Raw genomic sequence first — 21,674 nt, forward strand, 5'->3', positions numbered from 1 at the left:
ATATATATATATATATATATATATATATATATATATATATATATATATATATGTATATGTGTGTATATATATATATATATATATATATATATATATATATATATATATATATATATATGATCATCTATTATTAGCCCCAACCACGTGTTCACCAGATTAAGCTAATCTAACCAATTATAATCATCTATAGGATATATATGCACATTCATTTTCTGACATGCTCCATGTGCAGCAGGGGCCTCATTTATAAAGCTTTCGTATGCTCAGGTTTGATAGCTGAAATCCACAAAAGCGCTGTTTATAAAAATCGGTGGAAAAGTGCTTAGTCAGGGTCTGAGAAGACGTAGCCTACGCACTTTTTATTGGCGGAGTATCGCAGGTTTTTGCTATAAATTATGATGATCGGGGATATTTTATGTGTTAATGATATTAATTAGGAGTTGTTTACAAGCAGAGAGCTGAAACGCTTCATTTGCGCGCAACTTTAAGATCATTCGTTTCATTTTATAAATGAGGCCCATGGAGTCAGCTTGTTGGAAGATTATGTTTATTCTGAGCATTTCACTAAAAATTGTTTTGTGAACGAGAGTGTAACGGAGAGTTTGTAAAGAAGATTATGTTGAAAGATAAAGCAAACCGTAAACGGTTTCATAATGCTTTGTTTGTGAATGATGCTTTTATATGAATTTATGTGGATAAATGTGTACTGCTATAGCAAGAGGTTGTTGATATTATTTTCCATGCAAGAAACATTCTATTGAATGCTGTAGTACAAAGATCAGACCTTAAAGGAAGCACACGTTAAAATAAATCATAAGGGTCAAAATGAGAATTTGAAATTAAGTAGAAAAGGCACACAAACAAGCTAATATTTAGATTTTCTTGCACCATCAGATTCCAGGTTTCCAAAATGTCTAATATTTCATATCCTAACAAACCATACATATATATATATATATATATATATATATATATATATATATATATATGAAATTGCAGTAATTGTAGTTGTACTGTTATTTTAATATCACATTTAATTTTGTCTGAAAATAAATCAAATACAACCACAAACAAAATTGCTTATTGTGCTTGACAGCGAAGTTTTATTATAGGAATCAAATACCCAAACTGAGCAATATGAACAGGAAATATGTGATAGTACTACAACACATGACTGGTGTTATACAGTATGGCCTGAGATGCAAAAGCCACTTCGGTCTTACAAAATGAATCGTACTAAAAACAGATTCAAGCACTACAAAAAAAACCCAAACATGTCAAGTTAAACAAAGTGGAATATTGTGAAGCCAAAGCATTTCCACTACAAGTGTACAAAACAGCAACGGTAAAATGGTTTCAGCTTCAGAATGTACAGCGACCATGTTAAATAGTACTCTACTGTTGTGTATGATAAACGGAAATATAATACCACAAAACTATGTAAAAAAAACAAAAAAATGAAATAAAGTGTGAAACCCAGTGATAGAAATGAGGTGCTTTCAGCATGCTGATACAAACAATGCTGTAGCTTATTGCACACGGGGAACCACACCACACCAAATACTACGTTATTCAAACGTCGACAATTAATAAAATAAATTAGTAACCTGAACTACATAAGCAGCTCAGCTGAGTCACAAAAATGGCACTTAAACATGTTTCAACTATGTGGAAAGATGGATACCTGGCTGTTTAGTCAAATCTGACTTTTGCATGTTTTATAGTGGCAATAAACAGATGTTATGCTGCCGACGTGCTTCAGAACTAGTACATGTGCACGATGAAATCCATCAATCTAACGCGATATGCGGTCGACACAGGTCTACACAGGTATAAACAAGCTTTTCAAAATGGTCCACAAAAGATTTACTGTTAACGGATGTACTCATGAATGCATCTCACGAAAGCCTATTGATAATTATGCATATTTTGACTACAGTTTTCTGTAGGTTTTTTTTACTGTGGCGGATGTAAACCACAATAATCAAAAGCAATCACTTTGTCATAGCACACAGTAATAAAAAAACAAACAAACATTCAAAATGCTAAAAAAAAGTGGTCTTTTGTAGGGATAAAACAAAAACAACTACCAAATGAAGCTTGGCACTAATCTAAGAGATTCTACATCTCTTGTCTAATTTAAAGGGAAATTCTATTCGTTATATGAGGAATCGGGAAAAACCGGGTGTGTTGTTGCTCACGAGAGACCCTAGAACGGCAAGTGACGGTCGTGCCATTTTGTGCTATAATGTGAATATAAAAATCGAGGAAGCTTAAGAGAGACTTGTGGAGTTCAGAAGCCGGAAGGAGTGAGAATGTTCATGTCTCGGTGTCTCAGTCTGTGACAGGATGTTTTCTTTCCGTCCTCGCCGCTCATCTCGATCTTGGGAGATTTGAAATTGGTGGGATCGTCGACCGTGAGATTTATTTGGGTTTTCATGGCATCCATCGTATTGGACTTCTGCACACCCAAGTACGAGTGCAGCGTAAATCCCCCTGGAAACAAAGAATCACAAAGTATTAGAAAATAACACTGAATTAAAACATACTCCGATATTCTTAGTTTTACTGACATCTTCAAAAAAACAAAAAAAAAAACTAAAAATATGCTATATATTATAAACGTCCCTATAAGCGCATGCTGAGAGTGTACAGATGAAGTAGGACATACTAACTTCAACTTTTGAAAAATGGCAGTATAGTATAGTCTGTTTCACAATGGAATAAACATAAATGATAAATGATAAACAAACAAAGCTGAGGTTTTAATAAGCTAAAATGAAATATCAATATAACAGATTCTTGCCAGGTGTGTTGGTTTCTGATCCTGGGTCAGTGGGGGATTTCTGCACGATGGGCCGCACTCCGAAGAGGCTCCATCGCTCTCCTCCCCGTCCACCTCCTTCGTTGCCTCCCATCAAAACACCTGTGATGAAACTGCTGGATTGAATGGAGTACTGGGGTGAGGACTCTGGCTAAACCAGTGCCTGCCAGGGGGAAAAAAAGATACATATTACTACCAGAATATATTACATTTTTATTTTTGTATGCTAGTATCTAACAATGTATTTGAACGCTAATCTAAATATACAAAACATGGCTCTGAGCGTTTCCACCTGTGCCTGATGTTTAGGGGAAGAGGGAAGGGACAAAGTGATGGACGGTGCTGATGTTGAAAGCTTGTCCTCTCTGAAGTCCTCCTTTGGCATCTTCAACTTCTATAAAAAAGGCAAAGAAAACAGCTGTTTAATATGTAACCAAAAATGCGTCATAAAAACGCAGGTCCCTCCCATGGAAAATGTTTATCGTGGCCTATTATCATCATAGTACTATATAACGTGACGCAATGCTATTCAGCTAGTGCTATTAGATCACAGAACATCTAAGATATCACACAAAAGACTTGAAATGAACGCTATTAAGGGAAAGAAAACCACAAATGAAAACAATGCGCACACTAACAAACGCTGTAATGCTGGAGCTTCGGGCCATGACACACCGGTCTAAGGACATTAACGTTAAGTTTCCGTTACCTAACTGTTCCCAACAGCTAATACGCAACGCCATTATAATAACGTCTTACGGTGATGTTAATCCAGCTCTCTTTGACATTTAACATCGATATATATGATTTAAGCTGTTCTTTAGTGGTTAAATGGCTGCGATCCAAACACTAGAAGCTTCCGAGCGCTGATAAACAGGCCGTTGTTTACAAGAGAGATCTTACCTTTTCCGCTCTATAGCTCGTTTATTATCCGATCCAGCGGGTTCTTCCATTTGGTCCATGTTTGTTAAATTAAATAGTCGTTGGTTGTATGCTGGTAAGGACAGAAACACCGTTATCTTCGTTAAATTCGTTTTTTGTAGGCGAGCGCAAGGGTATCCAAACGAGAACAAGAACACCACGTACTGCCAAAATGACGGACAGGAAGTTCGGCGTTTCAAAATAAAAGTCACCCCACAGGAGGATGAAGGCGTCGGCTTCCGACACACCTCCAGCAAAGCCCAATGAAACAGCAAGAAGATCGGTTTAATGTGTGTTTTGAGGCGTCAACAACCCTTTTTGTATTTAGATACGCCTAGTAGTCTGATAACAAAGTCGAAAGTTAACGAGGAGAGTTGTGACATAAGCAGCAAAAATCTTTCAAAAATGCAACTCTGCACAAAGGCAGATAAATATTCTTCAACCTGAAGAATTCTCACTTAATTTTCTTACTGAAAATCAAAAGAAGAAGAAATAATATGAATATTAACAGAAAAAAATGTATTGTAGATTAAATGAAGATAAAGATTAATTAAAGATAAATGATCATTTATTTCTGGCGTCACATTGAAGGCACAGCATTACAGCATTTTGCATAGGACCACTTTTTTATTTTTAATAAAGAAACTAAAATTAAGGCAAATAAAAATGACACTGACTTTTTTTTCTAATTTACTATGCAGTGTGCAATATCAAGCCACCTTTACAGCAAACAGTACATAAACATTTCCATGATAAACATTATTATCAATAAAATGACATTCATGTAAACCCAATTTTAAGGCGTAATTTGCATTTTTAAAGTTTTACAGTATGAATAAATAGTTTAACTACAACATGGAAAATCTGACAAAAAAACAGTACATTGGTCATAGTAGGTCATAAAACATTATGAACTGAGAAATTATAATGAATTGTCCAGATATTTTTCTCCCCAAACAAAAAAACCCTTAAGATACATATTTACATGTTTATAGGTTATTTAAACCTAAATACATTCCCTGGGTTAATGCCCATATTAAACTGAACATTTAATCAAGCGTTATCTAAAAAAGATAACAGATTTCAAAAACAAAGCACCATGTCATTTTAACCCTTTCTTGTCCAGCATCATCGCAAACACCCTTCAAAACAGGTCATTTTTTTACTTCTTACACAGTACATACTATACAAATTATATGATGACACAGAATTTAACTGCTATACCATTCATATGAGTTTATGAATTATTATTGCTATGAAAACAATCTTTTATCTTTTTTTGATATTCCTTTCCAGAGATGTTTCCTGAGCACAGATTATCCATAGTACTAAACTAAAATGGACTGACAGTGCAGGTTAGTTCAAGACTAGACAAATCTGCTCCCATTTTCCAGTTCATTCTACGTGTACAATATACTTACAATGTTTTATTACTGCGTGCAAAAATGTACATTTCATATTCTCGGTGCAAGATATTCTTTCAGAGGACCCATGCTCTTATTGGATTATAATGCCATACTTTATAGTTTTTTTGTTGTTGTTTTTCTTTTCTCTGAGGTCTCTGTAATAAATAAGACATAAAAAAGCAAATGCAACATATGGCACAGGAATCGTGGAACTGCACGCACCCCTGAAAAAAGTTGGAAGGTATCCTTCATTCTGTGTTCAAGTCAGTAAGGCGGGCATCACTATGAGTGAGGCAGTTTGATTGGTCACTCTCAAGAGCATCTTAAAGGTGCAAAGTTGATCATTATAGCTCTCCAATGATCTTCAGTGCGGCTCAGCTCTTTCCCGAAACTTCCCTTTGGAACCTAAAACACAATCATATATAGAATTACCAACTAATGATTAATAATAATAACACCAATCTAGCGTTCTGTGACTTCTGCCTTCGATTACCTGACATTTTGAAAAGGCCCAGAAGGGGGCATCAGATTGGATTTCCCTTTCTGCAACATGGCTGGTGACACTGGCACGCCATTCTTAGGCAGCATCTAGATCAAACATGGCAAATATTTTATAATGCACAATCATAGTCAATAAACAGTTCATTTATTATGTGACGAATGTGATGTTTTGAGTCACATGATGTTCTGGTAAGCACACGGCATGTTAAGAATCCAAGATGGCAGGCCCACATGGATACATTGTACAATGGAAAGGTGCAGAAAGCACATCTCTACATGTGCATTGTTTGGAAGTTTGCAGAAAGGTTAGAGAGAAAACTACTTATGGCACAAATAAGGAAGATCAGACGAAATAGATATTTGCTCCTTTTTAAATTCTTTTGGAGGGTGTGCATAATGCTAGCTTGAGTGTTCTTGAAGGCTTGATTGCATACGGACTGATTTATAAACTGCCAATACATTCAGCTTTCATTTGAGTTGCACAACAAACTAATTGAGAACTCTTGGTTTGCAACCGAAGTGATCTGCGATGAAAAAAGGAGTTAATTCTGAATTGTTGAATATATTTTGCCACTCTTTTTCTTAATTGAATTGAGTATTTTAATTTCTAAACTTCTAAATCTTGTATCTGTACTTTGCTTAAAAGTGAGTAATAATTCCTTTGTATGGTTCCCTTGCTTTTTGTACCTTAATATTTCACCCATATTCTTAACTTGGCTTAGGTCAATGACTCACACTTCATTGAATGGGTCAACTGAAAGACTTGAAAGGACATTCACCTGATTAAACAACCAGCAAATATTTTAGCCAGTCCGCTACATTTATTCAGATAGACTAAATGTTAAGAAATACCACACTGCATGACTGATCTAAAAGCGCATGAACTAGGAAGACACTCACCTCTGCAGGCTGGGAGGGTTTGGTTATGGGACAGGGTGGAGGGGGTCTGTTGGGTGGTAGCGGTCTTGTTTTGGGGGGTGCTGATGGAGACTGCTTGGGCGACTCTGAATGCTGTACACTCTGCTTGTGTGCAGCGTATGCTGGGATTGGAGGTGGTTTCACAGTGGGTCGAACCACAGAATGTCTGGATCTAGGTGGGCCTGTAGGACTCGCTCGAGGACTGGCCTGAGGAATGCAAATATAATATGAATAATCAATTTTATCATAACAATGAATAAGGATTCTAGGGATGGTGGAACGCGGGTCAGATTTAGTGACACTGGCTGCACCAATTCAAATGAATTTTCCACACTGTCATTCTGTAAGTAATCAAATCGGAGCTATTTGGTCAGACAGTGTAGTCGATATTCAGTATTTCTACAGCAGTTGCTATAGCAATGAATGAGACAAGAGACATAAGAGTCGCTGTCATTTTTTTCTCTGCTTGTGTCAGTGTGCTTTTTTTATTATGGGTTGATATTCAATCCCTGAAATTGATTTTCATGGGAATCTCTGCTCACACACTCTAAGTGTCTGAGGCATTTCTTCCATAATCTCTGGTTAGTTTGACAGAATAAACTACTGGAAATCTAGTTTGTTTACAAAGTGATTTTAATCAGATTTAAAAACATATGGATCAGTGTTTATTTATATTTTTGAATTAGCATTTGATTTGACATTTGAGTCATTTTGTTTTGCGCTTTTTAGAATATTTCTGTTTAGACTTTAACTTATTCATTTCAGTTAGTTGCTGAAGAAACATTTCAAACTTCTCATTGTATTTTAAGTTGGTTTTAGTTAATAACGGCACTAATGATTTTGTTGTTGTTTTTTGCTGTTTGATCAACAACCAAATGTATTTGAATTGGACACAGAACATTTTTTAAAAAATGTGAAAGTGTGCTTTTGGATCCATATACGAACCCACGCTGACAACAAAACAACTTCACACCTGTTCATCAGCATGAGATTTCTTTGGCAGGAACACTGGGTTGGCGTGACCCGTCGTGTGACTTTTAGTCTCAGGGGTGTCTGGAACACTGACAAGAAGAGAAATAACACATTTTCTAATGCAAGAAGTGCCAAATACATAAAGATCACTGCACGAATGTGTCTGCATTTCACGATTAAGAATTTAGATTACTTGATGCATATTTGGGTAGCAGGAAGCGTGGGGCTTTTGGTGGAAAGGAGCTTCTGTTTGCAGCGGCACCAACAGACACCAAGGATAGTCAATCCCAGAAGGAAAACCAGGATCAGGACAACCACGACAAGATAAAGATTGCCTGCACAAGACAAGACGAGAAGAAAATGCATCAACAAAAGAGCAGATTAAATATAACATTCAGTGATATTAACTTTTATTCAGTGTCTGTTGACGTACTGTGTGTGATCACAGGCCCACTGTCCAAACTTCCTCCTGAACCCAACGTCTCACAAAGTGGTGGTGCCCAACCAGAGTTACAATGACAATTATGGTTATTATTACAAAGCTGCAAGGAAACACACAACATTTTTTGAAAAATAATTAAAAGGAATACATCGCTCAAAAATTGTATCTAAACCTAAAAATCACAGACTAAAATATGAATCATTAGATTAGACTTATTACCTTAGCTTTGATGTGGTTACAATAATTAACGAGTAATTGATTGTCAGTAATCATTTATATCAAATCTTCATTTCTCAAAAAAAACAAACAAACAAACATTGCTTCACTAGACTTTGAATATATAGCACAATATATATGGACCACAGTGCTCTCTTTGCTTTTTTTTCTTTTACAACTTTGGCAGACACTGTAGGCAAAAAAGCTCCTTAACAAGTCCTCAAACAATCCTTTAAAACATCAGACAGTTTGGGAACAACATGAGAGTGAGTACATGATGACACAACTTTCCCTCAATGCAGATATTAATTTTATAAATTATAATTATAAAGTAACTTGCATTTAGTGAAAATGACACATTAGTGAGGTTTGTTTAAAGTTTGGTAAATCTAAAAATACTCAAAATACCCCCCACACTTTCATCATATCCTCCGCTAAACTCAGCACTACAATAAGTGAAAACCGCAAACCACGTTAGAATTTAATCATTAACCTGAGTGGAAGTGAGTCTCCCCACTTATGTTTATAAATGTAGAGGAAATTATGTAAACAGGACATGCTTCAGTAGCTATAAAATGACCATGTATGTAGAATAAAGCCAGCTCTACATTAAAGCAATAAGAACTTACGCCGTGGCCGTGACATTTAGCACTGCATTCATCAGCTTGCAGGAAGGATGCATTGCGGCATTCACCTTCGAAACAGATCTGTTCAGATAAAAAATGAAGAAAAAAGTTCATGTAATAAGTCAACAATCCACTTAAATTGATATTAGATCAATTCAGTCTATCAGAACCTACCGCATTCTCCCCACACTTGGTCCCAGTCTGAACCAGGCCCGGGTCTAGGGTGTCACTCTGCTCTTCATTGCCCTGACCTCGCTGGTACACATGTGTCCCTCTGCACAGGATCTTCTGCTGACCGTTCCGGACGTTGGTGTCTATGGCGACGGCGTTGGTTTCTAAAGGCTTGCTGGCAGTGCTCAGACACTGAATCTTCCCACACTTAGCATTCCTGAACAGGAGACCAACACAACATCTTTGATCAGCCCAAACGATGATGACTTAAACTACTGGTCAAAAGTTTGGAATAATTAAGATTTATTAATGCTTTTCAAAGAAATCAGTGACACTCAACAAGCATACATTTTTTTGAATCAGAAATACATTAAAAGCAGTACTATTGTGAAATATTCACATTTAAAATAACTTTTATATTTGAATAAAGGGTCAACCGGTTATCGGCACCGACATTTCTGTGGTTATCGTATCAAAACCAATTTGCCAGTTACAAAATTTAAAAAGTTTTGTCAAAGCATACGAAATAAAAATCTGAAATGTTAATTTTTACACCAGACATATATATTGGTTATTGGTCTAATTGATCTGTAATAATTTGGCCTGAAAAACGTGTAAATCTTTTAAAATGCTATTTATTCCTCTGATGGCAATGCAGAATTTTTAGAATTCTCCAATGTTGTTCAAATATTGCTCAGATATTAATAACCTTAATTATATAAAAGTTCTCCTCATCAATGTTAAATACAGCTTTTGCTGCTTAATATTTTTTATACGTGTAAGAAGAACAGCATTTAATGTGTCTTTAATTAAATTTTTGTTTCGAACCCCAAACCTTGGAATGGTGCCATATAACAGTTACCACAAGAATACTAAGCAGAAGAAAACTTACTTTCAACATTGAATGAAAATTGAAAATTTTGCTTTTGCAACACAGGAATAAATTACATTAGAAATTATATTTCATAATACTGTTTTTACAAACTTTTTGATCAAATAAATGCAGCTTTGTTAAGCACTTTTTTTAAGAACACAAATGGATTATTTCAAACATTTGATTGGTAGCCAATCCATAACTAAGTACATCTCACCTTTCGGTGCATTTTCTGTATGTACCCATAAAACTGCCACAGTTTCCATAGGTATCACCTGCTTTATTTACCTCAGTAAAGCAAAGATCAGGACCGGGACGGGCATCTATGACACAGAGACAGATAATGAGCCTTACAGCAGAAACAGAAAAGAACAAACTCATCGTCTCACGTCTCAAGTTAATAGTTCTGTTAATGTTATAATTTGCAGTATATCTCAGCTGGACTCAAATGCTTCCTCTGGCTACAGAGAGCAGCAGATGGCCTCGCATTCAAATACAAAGATTACAGCCAAGCACAGTATCCGTCATACAGTAAACTACAGTATACTGACACATGGTTTACTTTCGGAAAAATAAAAAAATAAAATTGTAATTCATTCTCATTTTTCAGCATCATTATTTTAGAATTCATTCTAATATGCTGATTTACTGCTTTTTTTGTGGAGACGGTGACGCGCTGGTTTTATGGTGTTACTCTGAAACTGTGGGACTTTAGCACCGCACAGACCTTTTCCCCAGAGAGAGAGGCACTGCTGCTCCAGCGTCAGACAGATTCCTGTGTAACAGTAGGCACTGCCACCCGCACATCTGCTGCCATCCAGCAGGTAAAAGTTAGCAGGACAGGACTCTGATTTCCCATCACAGTACTCAGGCAGGTCACACGAGCCTGAAGGTGGACGGCACATCACTCCTGGACTCTTCAGCTGAATACAAACAGATCAAACTCTATTCATTCATAATACAATCTGTTTTTCTTAAAATAATGCCTATAATAACTAATATTTTAACATTTAAGGAAAAACCTTTTGCAGATAGCAAATCTTCAGTATAAAGGTTTTGCTGTAGTAGTTGACATGATGAATTAATAATTAAGGTTAAAAATATGACTTAAACTACTCTCTTAAAAACCCTCTAACTAACCTTTATGCAACAATGCTGTTTGTTTCTTTATTCTTACCAATTAAAGAATAAACATTTTAAAAATAAAAAAATGTTTTTTGCCTATTTATTATAAAAAGTATTAAAAATCACAAAACAATAAAAATGTATATATTTATTTATTCTTACCATTTAAAGTCGAATCTGATTCCAAATTTCACACAAAGGACCCACTAAGGATAGTCTGTTTAATTATTTACTTTAAATCACTAAAATTACATTAAAAATGCACACCAAAATAATTTAATTTAATTTAATTTAATTTAATTTAATTTAATTTAATTTAATTTAATTTAATTTAATTTAATTTAGTTTAGTTTAGTTTAGTTTAGTTTTCTTGATGCAGCACCACAAGAAAGCCAGGGATTCACCTTGCACTCATGACAGCAAACTCCATGTGCACACTCCGCTCCAATCTTCAGTGTGCAGTTGTTGGCGTTACAACAGGGGCTTGAGCACTCCTTTGTAGTAAAGGAAACAGAAAACGGAAAATGTATGTGAAAGATCAATCGGAATAACAGCGTGGGAGAAATCGAGACAGAGGAAGCAATGAAATTCTCTCCTGACCTCCACTTCCCCACAATCACACTCTTCTCCTTCCTCCAGGTATCCGTTTCCACAGCGCTGGCCACCGTACATGACCCTGGTGTTGGGAGGGTTGAACAAGCACTTCCCCCCGCCGGAGCTCAGGTAGCTCTTCAGCTCTTTCTGATTGCAGGGGTTGAAAACGCGAGGGAACGGATCCCTGAAGAACATTGACTTTTATGTCAGATTGGTTTAAAAGTGACAGTTCGCTCAAAATGGAAATTATGTTATCATTATCTGATGTTACGCAGGCTTGAAATATTATAGCATCTCTCACCCTGTGGCAGCAGCCATAATGCAGCCTCCATCCTCGGGCTGAGCGAGACAGCAGCCTGGACTATCGTGGCTCATACCAAAGTTATGCCCCATCTCGTGAGCCATGGTGGCAGCGACCCCTACAGCACTGTCAGAGTGGTCCTACAGAGAGAGGGGCAGACGAAACGAAAACTCAGCGCACATGGCTATAAAAACTGGAATAATGCTGTAGGTAAATTTACCGAATTGACTCCACCGGACTGGTATTCAGAACACATGGCTTTAAGGGGAGCCAGACCAATGATGGTGCCCTGAAAAGAAACACCCCTACAAACACAACAAAAACAACTGATGAAATAACAATAAAGCCATTTTCCATGTCTCCCTTATCTGAGACATGGAGCTCTTTCCTAATAAGCTGGTGATCTGAATCAGGTGTTTAAAACCACTGTTATAGAGCATTATGGACTACTTTTTATACCCTTTTTGCAGCTATCTTTCTGCAGCAGGGAACCTTTGTCAAAAAACCTGTATTTTACCCCCCAGAACGTAAAATACAAGGACCCCGCTCAAGATGCCATTGATACATTTTATTTCAGTTCATGACCCCTTTAAAACTATAAACGAGATTATTATCAGTGATCATTATGTGTCATATGTTAATGAGGTGGGAGGAGCTACAGTGAGACTGACGTTACTAGCTGGGCGTTGTCATTGGGCAGCTGTGGCAGCTGTTTCCTTCTCCAGGTCAAAAACGCACCCAGGGTGCTGTAGGGGTTGTCGGCCACAGTGATCTTGTCTTGATCATTCCAGATCTCCAACCGGATCAGAGCCACACGGATGTTCAGTGATTTGTAATACTGGGAACATCAAATCACATGATATATTAGAGTCCAGAAGTAGGTAAATGATTAAAAAAGTATGTTTAATATTACAATTCACAGCAATCTCACCTTGTCCACATAGTTAGCTGCTTCAACCAACTTTGTTCTGGTCCTTTCAAGGTCCCGACCGTGCTTCACAAACTGAAAAAGAGACACTGTTGGCATGCCTCTTTGACCTTAGATGGCTGAAATGTTTTTTTTGCATTATGTAGGTCAGTGTTCCTCAACTAGTGGGTTGTGGAGTGTATGAGTAAGTAAAAGTGCATGAAAAAAAAACAATAGTATTAGTATTATAGTGGTCTCAAACTCAATCCTCAATTCCTGTAAGGCCAACCCTCTTGATTAGCTGGATCACATTGGTTTGATTGAGGTTGAAGCTAAAGTCTGCAGATCTGTGGAGTTTGATACCAATGTAGTATTGTATATTCACTATGGCAAATGTTGTTTCCATAACCCAAAAATACCACGTTATTTTCTCTTTGTCTCATTTTTGTATATGTTTTAAGGACTGGGGTGGCATGGTTGATACCAGTTTAATTGTATTAACAAAAAAACTAGTTTGGGACTGTATTTTAAAAGCTGTTTATTCAGTACTGGTCACGTTCTTAACAGTCTTATCTTAATTTTTGTGAAATAGTTTTGCATTGTGAGTCGTGGCTTGATGACCAAGGAAAATGTGGGTCAAACCAATTGAGAACTGACATACATGTTGATGATGAGAGGATTTCCTGAGGAAACGAGTCTAACAAACATACAAGATCTGAAGCTCCAGAGCTTTATCCAAAACCATGATGATCTATGTGAATATTACAAAACATTCTGAAAAAATTTAATAAACTGAAGCAGATTGAAACTGATTAAACATCCCAAACGTGGTGTTTCTTATCTGTTAAGCAGAGTCTGTTGGACGTGTGTCAGAATGAATCTACACTGATGTGAACAAGACAGCAGTCTCTCTCATCTCCCACAGCTTCACAAGAAACCCGTGCTTTTCAGCAGATACCTGAAGTTAAGTGATTGTACCTCTGCATGGTCGGCCACCACCATCAGCTCCACGTATTTCATGCTGCTGCTGACATCCCTTCTTCCCTGCAGGAAGTGATAGAAAAGATAGGCATAAGCACAGGCTAATTTGATATACTACAGAAGAAGTGCTGAGTCACTACCTCAAAGTCTAAGTTTATGAATTTAAATATTGTGAGACATGACTAATTGGGACTGGGGGACATCCTGTGTTTTCGGACAGGCACAGACACTCTATTCATGTAAGCCAACGCAAGAACAATGTGTCCTTGGTTTAGTACCACTTTAGTCAGCTCTTCACATTTATTTAAATAACAAGGTTATTATCTGGTACTTTCCATGAATAGTATACAAAATATGGCCTGAAAATTTTCAGTGCCTGAATGCTGTTTTTACAAATCGTGAAAGGAGGTGTTTAATCAGAAAAATTGTACTTACTGTAATTTTGTAGGAGGTTAAACTAAATTGGATAACACTTTCTATGAAGTCTGTATTTATAATACATTATAAGGGTATTCTTAAGGCATTATAATTAATGCATAATGCATTATGTATTTTAATTTTAAAATTTTATAATAACTAAAAAAATACTAAAGAAAATAATAATACATTAGAATAAGATAACATTATAACTTCACATGTATGTAATAACACAAAATACATTTAAATAAACATTTGAACATCAAAATAAAATGTTAGCATATATTTATAACACTTCACATGTATTTGCAATGCCTGTATTTGTTTCATATTACACATTTATCTGATCTTATGGCTGTTTGAGATAAAAAAAAAAAATAATTTATTGTGAATATTGTTACTAATTACTATTACCATTAGCAACATAAAATACTTATAATGCATTGTAAATTAAATATTAAAAAATATAATCAATTGTAATTTAATTCATTATAATTAAATCATGTTCATTGTATGCTATAACCACAAATAAGTAAATATTATAACACATTGAATATTCATAAGATGATAATTCATTATAATTAAAATACCCTTATAATGTATTAATGATACACGCCTCATTGAAAGTGTTACTCAAAATATATAAATTTTTTATAAATAAACCAGTAATAAACATTAACAAATATAGGCAAAAACCCCTGGCCAAAATATTAACTAAAACATGTCTGAAACAGTAATGCAAATATATTTTAAAATATACTTTATAGTCTATTTTGAAACATTTTTTTATATTTTCTGTGTGGGGATATACATTGATATATTTTGATTTCAATTGTTGGATATACACGGTTAAGACGTTAAGTTCTTAATGTTACCCATGATCTCACCCTATTGGTCTTCTGAGGCTTTGCCATGACATCAATCAGCTCTTGAAGGCTTTCCGAGTGATTCCCGTCTCCATGGAAGTGTCCGCAGGTGCCCACTGGCAGTTTTAGACTCTGAGCGTTGAAAACAGCATGTCCCTGAGAGTGTGTTTGGTTAGCTAGCGGTTCAATCATGTAGCTCACGCTGTTATTGACTGTTATCATGCCCCTGGGGATTGAGAAGACAACATGTCAATCACAAGGATGTTTAAACATTGACATTAAATGACAAAAGGAACAATCTGAGTCATGGACAGGATGGAAACCCCTCATCTGGGTTTTGCACGGGAAGCAGAGTAGCTTCACCACACAAAATGATCTTTATCCCGGATGGGAGGGTGAAGAAAGAAGGGAATAAAACTGAATTGATAGCCAACTAGTGTTTAAGCTGAACTGGGTTATTTAAGCAAAAACAGATTTCCTTGCTTCCTGGATATCCCGGTTTTCCCCAAACACAAGCATAGTTACACACACAATGCTTCACAGATGTGCAGTGATGGCCAACTATCAATGAAAATGCTTCCATTGCCGAAAAACTAAACAATAACAACCATAAAAAGAAGCCAACACCAAATTGTCTATACTTTCGGTAGTAATGAGCATTTTGCAAAGTTAAAGAATGCTTAATGACATTAACAACATTCTCGAATGTCAACTAAAACATGCTAAGATATCTGTTGACACGCGTCCATGATACATAAAACATTGAAAAAAAAAATATCATTGTTCTCCTTTAGTGGAATTGTACACTGCAGCTGTGAGGATCATCTGGAAGGGTGTGTGTATACAATATAAAATGCCCTAGTTTTTCGCTTCTCCAGTCAAACCTCACTCGCTCAAGCTGTGCTGGCTTAAATATTCATCGATCAGTCAATGCATGTCTGTTCTTCTCCTGTTTGACTCTCTGAAGGCGTAGAAGAGCTCAACGGGACTCTATACATCTACCCTCGGCCCACTCAGAAACCCGGAGACCCGGACCTGCTACTTCAGTGAACTCGCTGAACTCCCTTCCGGGTTAGTAAACTAGAACTTTTGCACAACGAAAACATGTCCTCATAACGCTAAGTCATGGCACTAATGCTTAGGAGTGCTTAGGAAATAGCTAAAACAGTTTGTGAAAGTCCAGATGACTAAACAGGAGACAGTTCTGCAATGCAAAATATTGCGTTAAATAAAAATAAAATAAAAATATAAAATGAAGAATAAATAAATGCATATTATGTATAAATAAATGCTATTGAACTTGCAATACAAAAATGCAAATAAATGATTTTCACACAATATGCATGCATAGATCTGCTGTGGTTCTTACCTGAGTCCAGCACAGGTGCTGATGACCAAACTTGACCCCTGGATCCCTTTGACTGACCCATGATAATAACAGTGATCCTGAAACCATCCATAACATCAGAGGAAAGGGAAAAAATGTGATCATGTATAATGGATGTCTTATTACTTTATCTAATCTGGAATTACTTTAACAACATTAATTTACTGTGACAAATCAGCGATTTACAGTCTGTTAATTTACTGTGACATCACAGTTTATCATAAGATTACCATGACAATATGAGCTATTCGTGTGTAATTTAGAAGTAAAAGATTGTGGAACGGCTTCTGCACTCACCTTGTTGGAAAGCCTTGAAAACTGACGCTCTCCGTTCGGATTGTACCATATTTCCTGATATTCAGAGGAGAACAGCTCCCTTGGAGGAGAACATACAAAATGCAAAAGGCTGAATTATTCTGTTATGCATTTAATCAGCGCACAGCTGGTATATAACCAGACTACTTCCTTCACGTTCATAAACACTTCCAACTTGTTTCCATTCCTTCTCTGAAGTCACACACAAATCAGGACTTGATCCGTATCAGATGTAGATTATTCAGAGGAAAAAAAGAGAGGACTTGTTTTATTTAAAAGGATTTCTACACACAAAATGGCTGACAGTGTTTTCTTGTGAGTTTTCTTTCCTTTAATGTCTTTGAGCTCATTAAAGATTCATCTAAAGTGGCTGAATGCTTTGAGAATCAGAAATACTCAAAGATAAATGTGCTTACAGTCCGGGAACAGTCTGTTTATAGTACTTATATACTGTTCTTTCTTCTCAAAGCTTGAATCAAGACCTGGATATGACCTTTATGTTGCAGTTTGAACGGCTTTCAGTGCATCTTACTGGTTGATTCTCATGGGGGAAAAGATCGTGGACTTTGGTAAAAGCATTGTTTATTACCTTTGATCTTTTTATAGATATATGATTAACATAATGCATGATGTTTGATTCATAGATTGCGTATATCATATCGTAAAATAATTTATCATCACTGTTCATTCACTATTTCATAGCATAACATTGTTTGTTAACTTTGTTAGCGCTCAAGTTTGTTAAATAATGTATGATTCACTTTAGTTAGGATATTATAGGTATGACCACGGTGATTCTTTATTCTATTGTTGTATCTGGCGCGTATCTGGTGATTAGTGACGATGAAGTATGAAACAGTTAATTTTAACTTTATTATAAAAATGATTGTTCTTTATGAACAATGCACTCTCTGGTTAATATATGCCAATATAACGGCCTGTTCAGCTCATGAAACTTTGACTGGCGGTGATCTGTTAGACATTCATTGCTGCCTATCGGTAATGTTGCGTAAATCAATTAAACATATATTAACAGTGTGTTAAATGAAAGTCGTTAAACCTTTTGTGACTAAAATAATGAGTATCTATAGTTGATCGTTTTGATAGATAAACGAATATATTTATATGGTTTTTGATGTTTTTAACAAGATATTTTCATTTTAAACCTTGTTCAAGTGTTGAAGAAGCATCAGTATGGGTGTAAGTGAGTTGTGGTGTATCAGCCATATCATGGTGCTTTTTATTCAGATAAACCTCTTTGGTGTGTGAGAACTGATGAAACTTATATAGTCGTGTAATAGACCAAATGTTACCTGTTGACTATTGTGGCGCAGCCTGATTGTGAAGATATGATCGATAACGATGATGAACATGTTGTAGATACTAGATAGAAACCAGACAGTGAAGAATGAGTTGTGTGACGAAGGATCGTGTGAAGCATGATTAGGCGTTAACATTAAATAAGCATATAACGTTCGTTTAACTGAGACCAATGTTATACAAATATGACATATAAATAATGATGTTACCAGTTGTGCTCACGTTGATTAATATGTGACGATTCAGTAGCTCTTTTTGCTAACTTATAATGATGCGACATTAGTCATATTACTAGCGACTTGATTGAATTGTTTATCTTCTTATAGTGATGTCTCCATTATAAGACTTTATATTGTGTGTTATAAATCTTTATTATTATAACTAATAATACATTATATTTATTCATTAATCATTAATTGAAACGCAGTGGACAACAACTGCGCCAGTTCTTTCATTGCCATTTGTGCAATGCGGTATCAAAATAACTGTTGTTGAATAGCTATTAATATATATCTCATGTTGTATTACATTATTCAGTTTTTTATAGTAAATACTGCGTATGATCATCAAAAAAACTAGCGTTAATCTTATCTTAAACAACGGTGTTGTAGTTGAAACAATCATTCATTCAATTTATATAAGTGTTCTGCGAAATTATCTTCATTGGTATATAAACATTGAAGCTTCCACTAACAGATGTTTGATTATTTCTAAACCTAGATAGTCAGACGATTATTAATATGATATATATGAATATATTATTGTATTATTGTATGGTTGTATCTGGTTATGATTGATAATTGGATGGTTGATAATAGATGTATATAAAAGCACTATGATTAGAAATACTGAAGGATGTTTTTGATTAAGTGAGCGACATGTTAATTGCTTTTGTCATTCATTAACTGAAGATTTGTATGACCAAATGCATTAAATTGTATATTAAATATTTTATATGCATGATGAAAACGATGGACGGTGCCATTGAGCCACTAAGGATTTGGCAATTGACGATGTATTGAAGAACATTATGGCGAAATTGACGTAACGCTAGCTATTAAATATTCAGTATATTGTTTCATCTCAGATCAATGTTTGCTTTCTCATCAGTGATGAATAGGCGAGGAAGATGATAGAATAACGATGAATGATTACAGAAAGCGAAAGAATAGATGAGATGTTGTTGGGTTGCGTGATGTAGTATGATGGAAGAACTTTTATTTGGCGTGTGCAAACATACCAAACCAATCAACTCGAAGGTGTCAAGTCAAACTGTTGAAGATGTTCAGACAAACATTCATTGGCACCATTAAAATCAGTGAACATATGTTTCTTTGATGTCAGATGTGAGTGCATAGCATGTTGACAGTTTTATGCTTTTATAAGAAATAAGTATATCATGTTGATATATCTTTGATTATAGCATTTACTTATTATGTGACATATAGATATATAAATAACTAATTTAACTCTTGTTTGTATTATAATAATTATTTCAAATTATTTATGTTAGTTATATAACGTTAACTATACTGTTATCACTTTATGTAATAATGATATAGGATGTGAAGATTAATATTGTATCAGTTATAAATTATATGTTATAATTATAATTCTAAAATATATTAATTCATTAGTCTGTTATATATTAATTATTGATAGTTTCATTATTGTATATTCTTAATCTTAACTCATATATTCATATTATATATAATATGTTCATATATATTATGTATCTAATCATGTTAATTATTTCATTGCTGTAAGTGTGGATATATAAATCTTTCCTCTGTTTGTTTGTCATTTGCACAAGTTTTAAAATAGTTATAAACTATTACTTTGCATTTTTAAAGATATTGATGCTGGTTCAATCTCTGTAATATTTATCAGAAAATTATTATTTTTGACTAATTATTTATGCATTTTTAAATAAATATTTAGATGTAACTCAGTCTATGTTTGTTAGTTAAATATGTTTTTTATAACAAATAGTTGGACATTTCAGGACAAGCATAATAATCACATATTGTTCTTTGAATCTTGATTCTTATCAATTAATCTGTAGCATGCCTTGCGACAAGCTATTAGGAAGACAGAATTGATCTGGTTAATATATCTGAGATAATATTCGGAAGACGAACGATAGGTTAGTGGCTCTTTAACTGTGGCAGTCAGCTGTTTGATCAGTCTGTGTGATTCATATGGTGCAAAAAGCGAGACTCCGGTTTGGGTTGCTTTGTACCGACTTTGATATAAACAACAGGCGCAGCACTAGTCGTATATACAGGCTTCTTACCTGTTGGATCGGCGACTTTGCATGGATCATGACGACCATATACAGTTCACAGGTAACATTGTTAAAATGAAGTATGGACTTCGCTTTACGCTGAAACTTTTATATTAGAACTGATGGATCAGATGGGTGTTTCCGATGATTCTGTTATTTTGATATTACCGAACATGCTAAATGGAGAAAAACGATCTTCTGATATAAGAATGAACAGATCAGCTCTTTGAAGAAATGTTAGCATTTAACAACGACGTTGCGAATCATCAGGCAGCAGTATAAACTGGTAACGTTGACAATCAATATAACGTTCAGCGCTGGTTGCGGATGGCAGTTGTATACTAAAGTGGGTGCGCCTTAACTGAATAACAAATAAACTATTTGAAAATTTATAGGCTTTAGTATAGTTGTATGATAATTCTCATTAGCGATTTAAATATGAAATGCGAACTGGCGGCATTCGCATAAAATATCTATCAAATTTAATTGCTGGTTGTTTCACGATGTTACCAGAAGGAGAAGTTAAACTATTTGGAGGAATATTAGCGCAAGTGGAATAATCATAGTATAATCTCATTGCGAGCAGCTGATGTTAATATTCAGGATTTATTATGAGATCTGAAACTCATATATTTTATATAAACGTTAAAATCCTCATGAAGAGCGTTTAACATGAAATTAGCTGTTCAGCTTGGTTGAATAGAACAGATGTTATGCATTGGTGCGCGTAACATGTTGCAAACAGATTGTGAAAACAATGTTTATCATTACAGACACTTTAAATAACTCATGATTACATAAGGTAAAGCATTATGAGTTTCTCGACTAAAGTAAAACAAAATATACTTGAGTAAATATTTGTATGTTGGTTTTTGTTCATCATCTGATCAAGCATTGTGACGATTAACACAATCAAAACTTATATTCTGATGATTATTCTTAAATAACTTTTTGATTTACGTCTGTGTGTTAATTGGGTTTATATTGGTTTACTCTTAACGCGACTATTTCTTCAATCATTTCATAAGTGACATTGCGATGTTATATAGTGCCATGGCTGAGCACAATGATCTTCACTTTGTGATCACTCTTGTATTTGCCATTGATGATCACCAAACTGTAGTGTTGAACAGTATCTGATTGATCTGCGTAATTACTCTCTTGATGAACGACACTCGTAATGATGGCGATGATGTACGTTGGTGTATCGCCGTCTTCAAAAGTATTATTAGCTTTGCAGTGCGGTACTCTTGAACAAATTATAATGTTTTATCTTCAAACATATTTCAGACAAACTTTTTTT

The 21,674-nt window shown here is 35.2% G+C and overlaps 1 protein-coding gene and 1 long non-coding RNA gene across 2 annotated transcripts; both read right to left on the bottom strand.

Annotated features, from left to right (window-relative positions):
• Positions 1-2,940: 2,940 nt before the first annotated feature.
• LOC122357805 lies at positions 2,941-3,939 on the bottom strand. The gene is made up of 3 exons (XR_006252532.1): positions 3,728-3,939; positions 3,117-3,218; positions 2,941-2,987 (listed from the first exon to the last, which is right to left on the bottom strand). It is a non-coding gene; the product is annotated as an uncharacterized LOC122357805 (long non-coding RNA).
• A 356-nt stretch (positions 3,940-4,295) lies between these two features.
• adam19b (ADAM metallopeptidase domain 19b) lies at positions 4,296-17,158 on the bottom strand. The gene is made up of 20 exons (XM_043257351.1): positions 16,747-17,158; positions 16,432-16,508; positions 15,084-15,288; positions 13,777-13,842; positions 12,823-12,894; positions 12,563-12,729; positions 12,112-12,196; positions 11,892-12,031; positions 11,597-11,774; positions 11,401-11,490; positions 10,599-10,794; positions 10,089-10,194; positions 9,001-9,214; positions 8,830-8,907; positions 7,976-8,084; positions 7,736-7,877; positions 7,544-7,631; positions 6,553-6,777; positions 5,645-5,739; positions 4,296-5,556 (listed from the first exon to the last, which is right to left on the bottom strand). Exons 3-20 carry the CDS (start codon positions 15,282-15,284, stop codon positions 5,526-5,528), a joined length of 2,283 nt encoding a protein of 760 aa, XP_043113286.1. The 5' UTR covers positions 15,285-15,288; positions 16,432-16,508; positions 16,747-17,158; the 3' UTR covers positions 4,296-5,525.
• Between the last annotated feature and the right edge of the window lie 4,516 nt (positions 17,159-21,674).

The sequence above is a fragment of the Puntigrus tetrazona genome, chromosome 14, assembly GCF_018831695.1.
Source record: "Puntigrus tetrazona isolate hp1 chromosome 14, ASM1883169v1, whole genome shotgun sequence".
Lineage (NCBI taxonomy): Eukaryota > Metazoa > Chordata > Actinopteri > Cypriniformes > Cyprinidae > Puntigrus > Puntigrus tetrazona.

Coding starts and splice junctions, on each gene's coding strand:
- adam19b (XM_043257351.1), bottom strand. CDS start 15,284: ATGATAACAGTCAATAACAGCGTGAGCTACATGATTGAACCGCTAGCT. Junction 9,215..10,088: donor TACAGAAAATGCACCGAAAG/GTGAGATGTACT, acceptor TCTCCTGTTCAG/GAATGCTAAGTGTGGGAAGA. Junction 6,778..7,543: donor AATCTCATGCTGATGAACAG/GTGTGAAGTTGT, acceptor TGCATTCCTCAG/GCCAGTCCTCGAGCGAGTCC.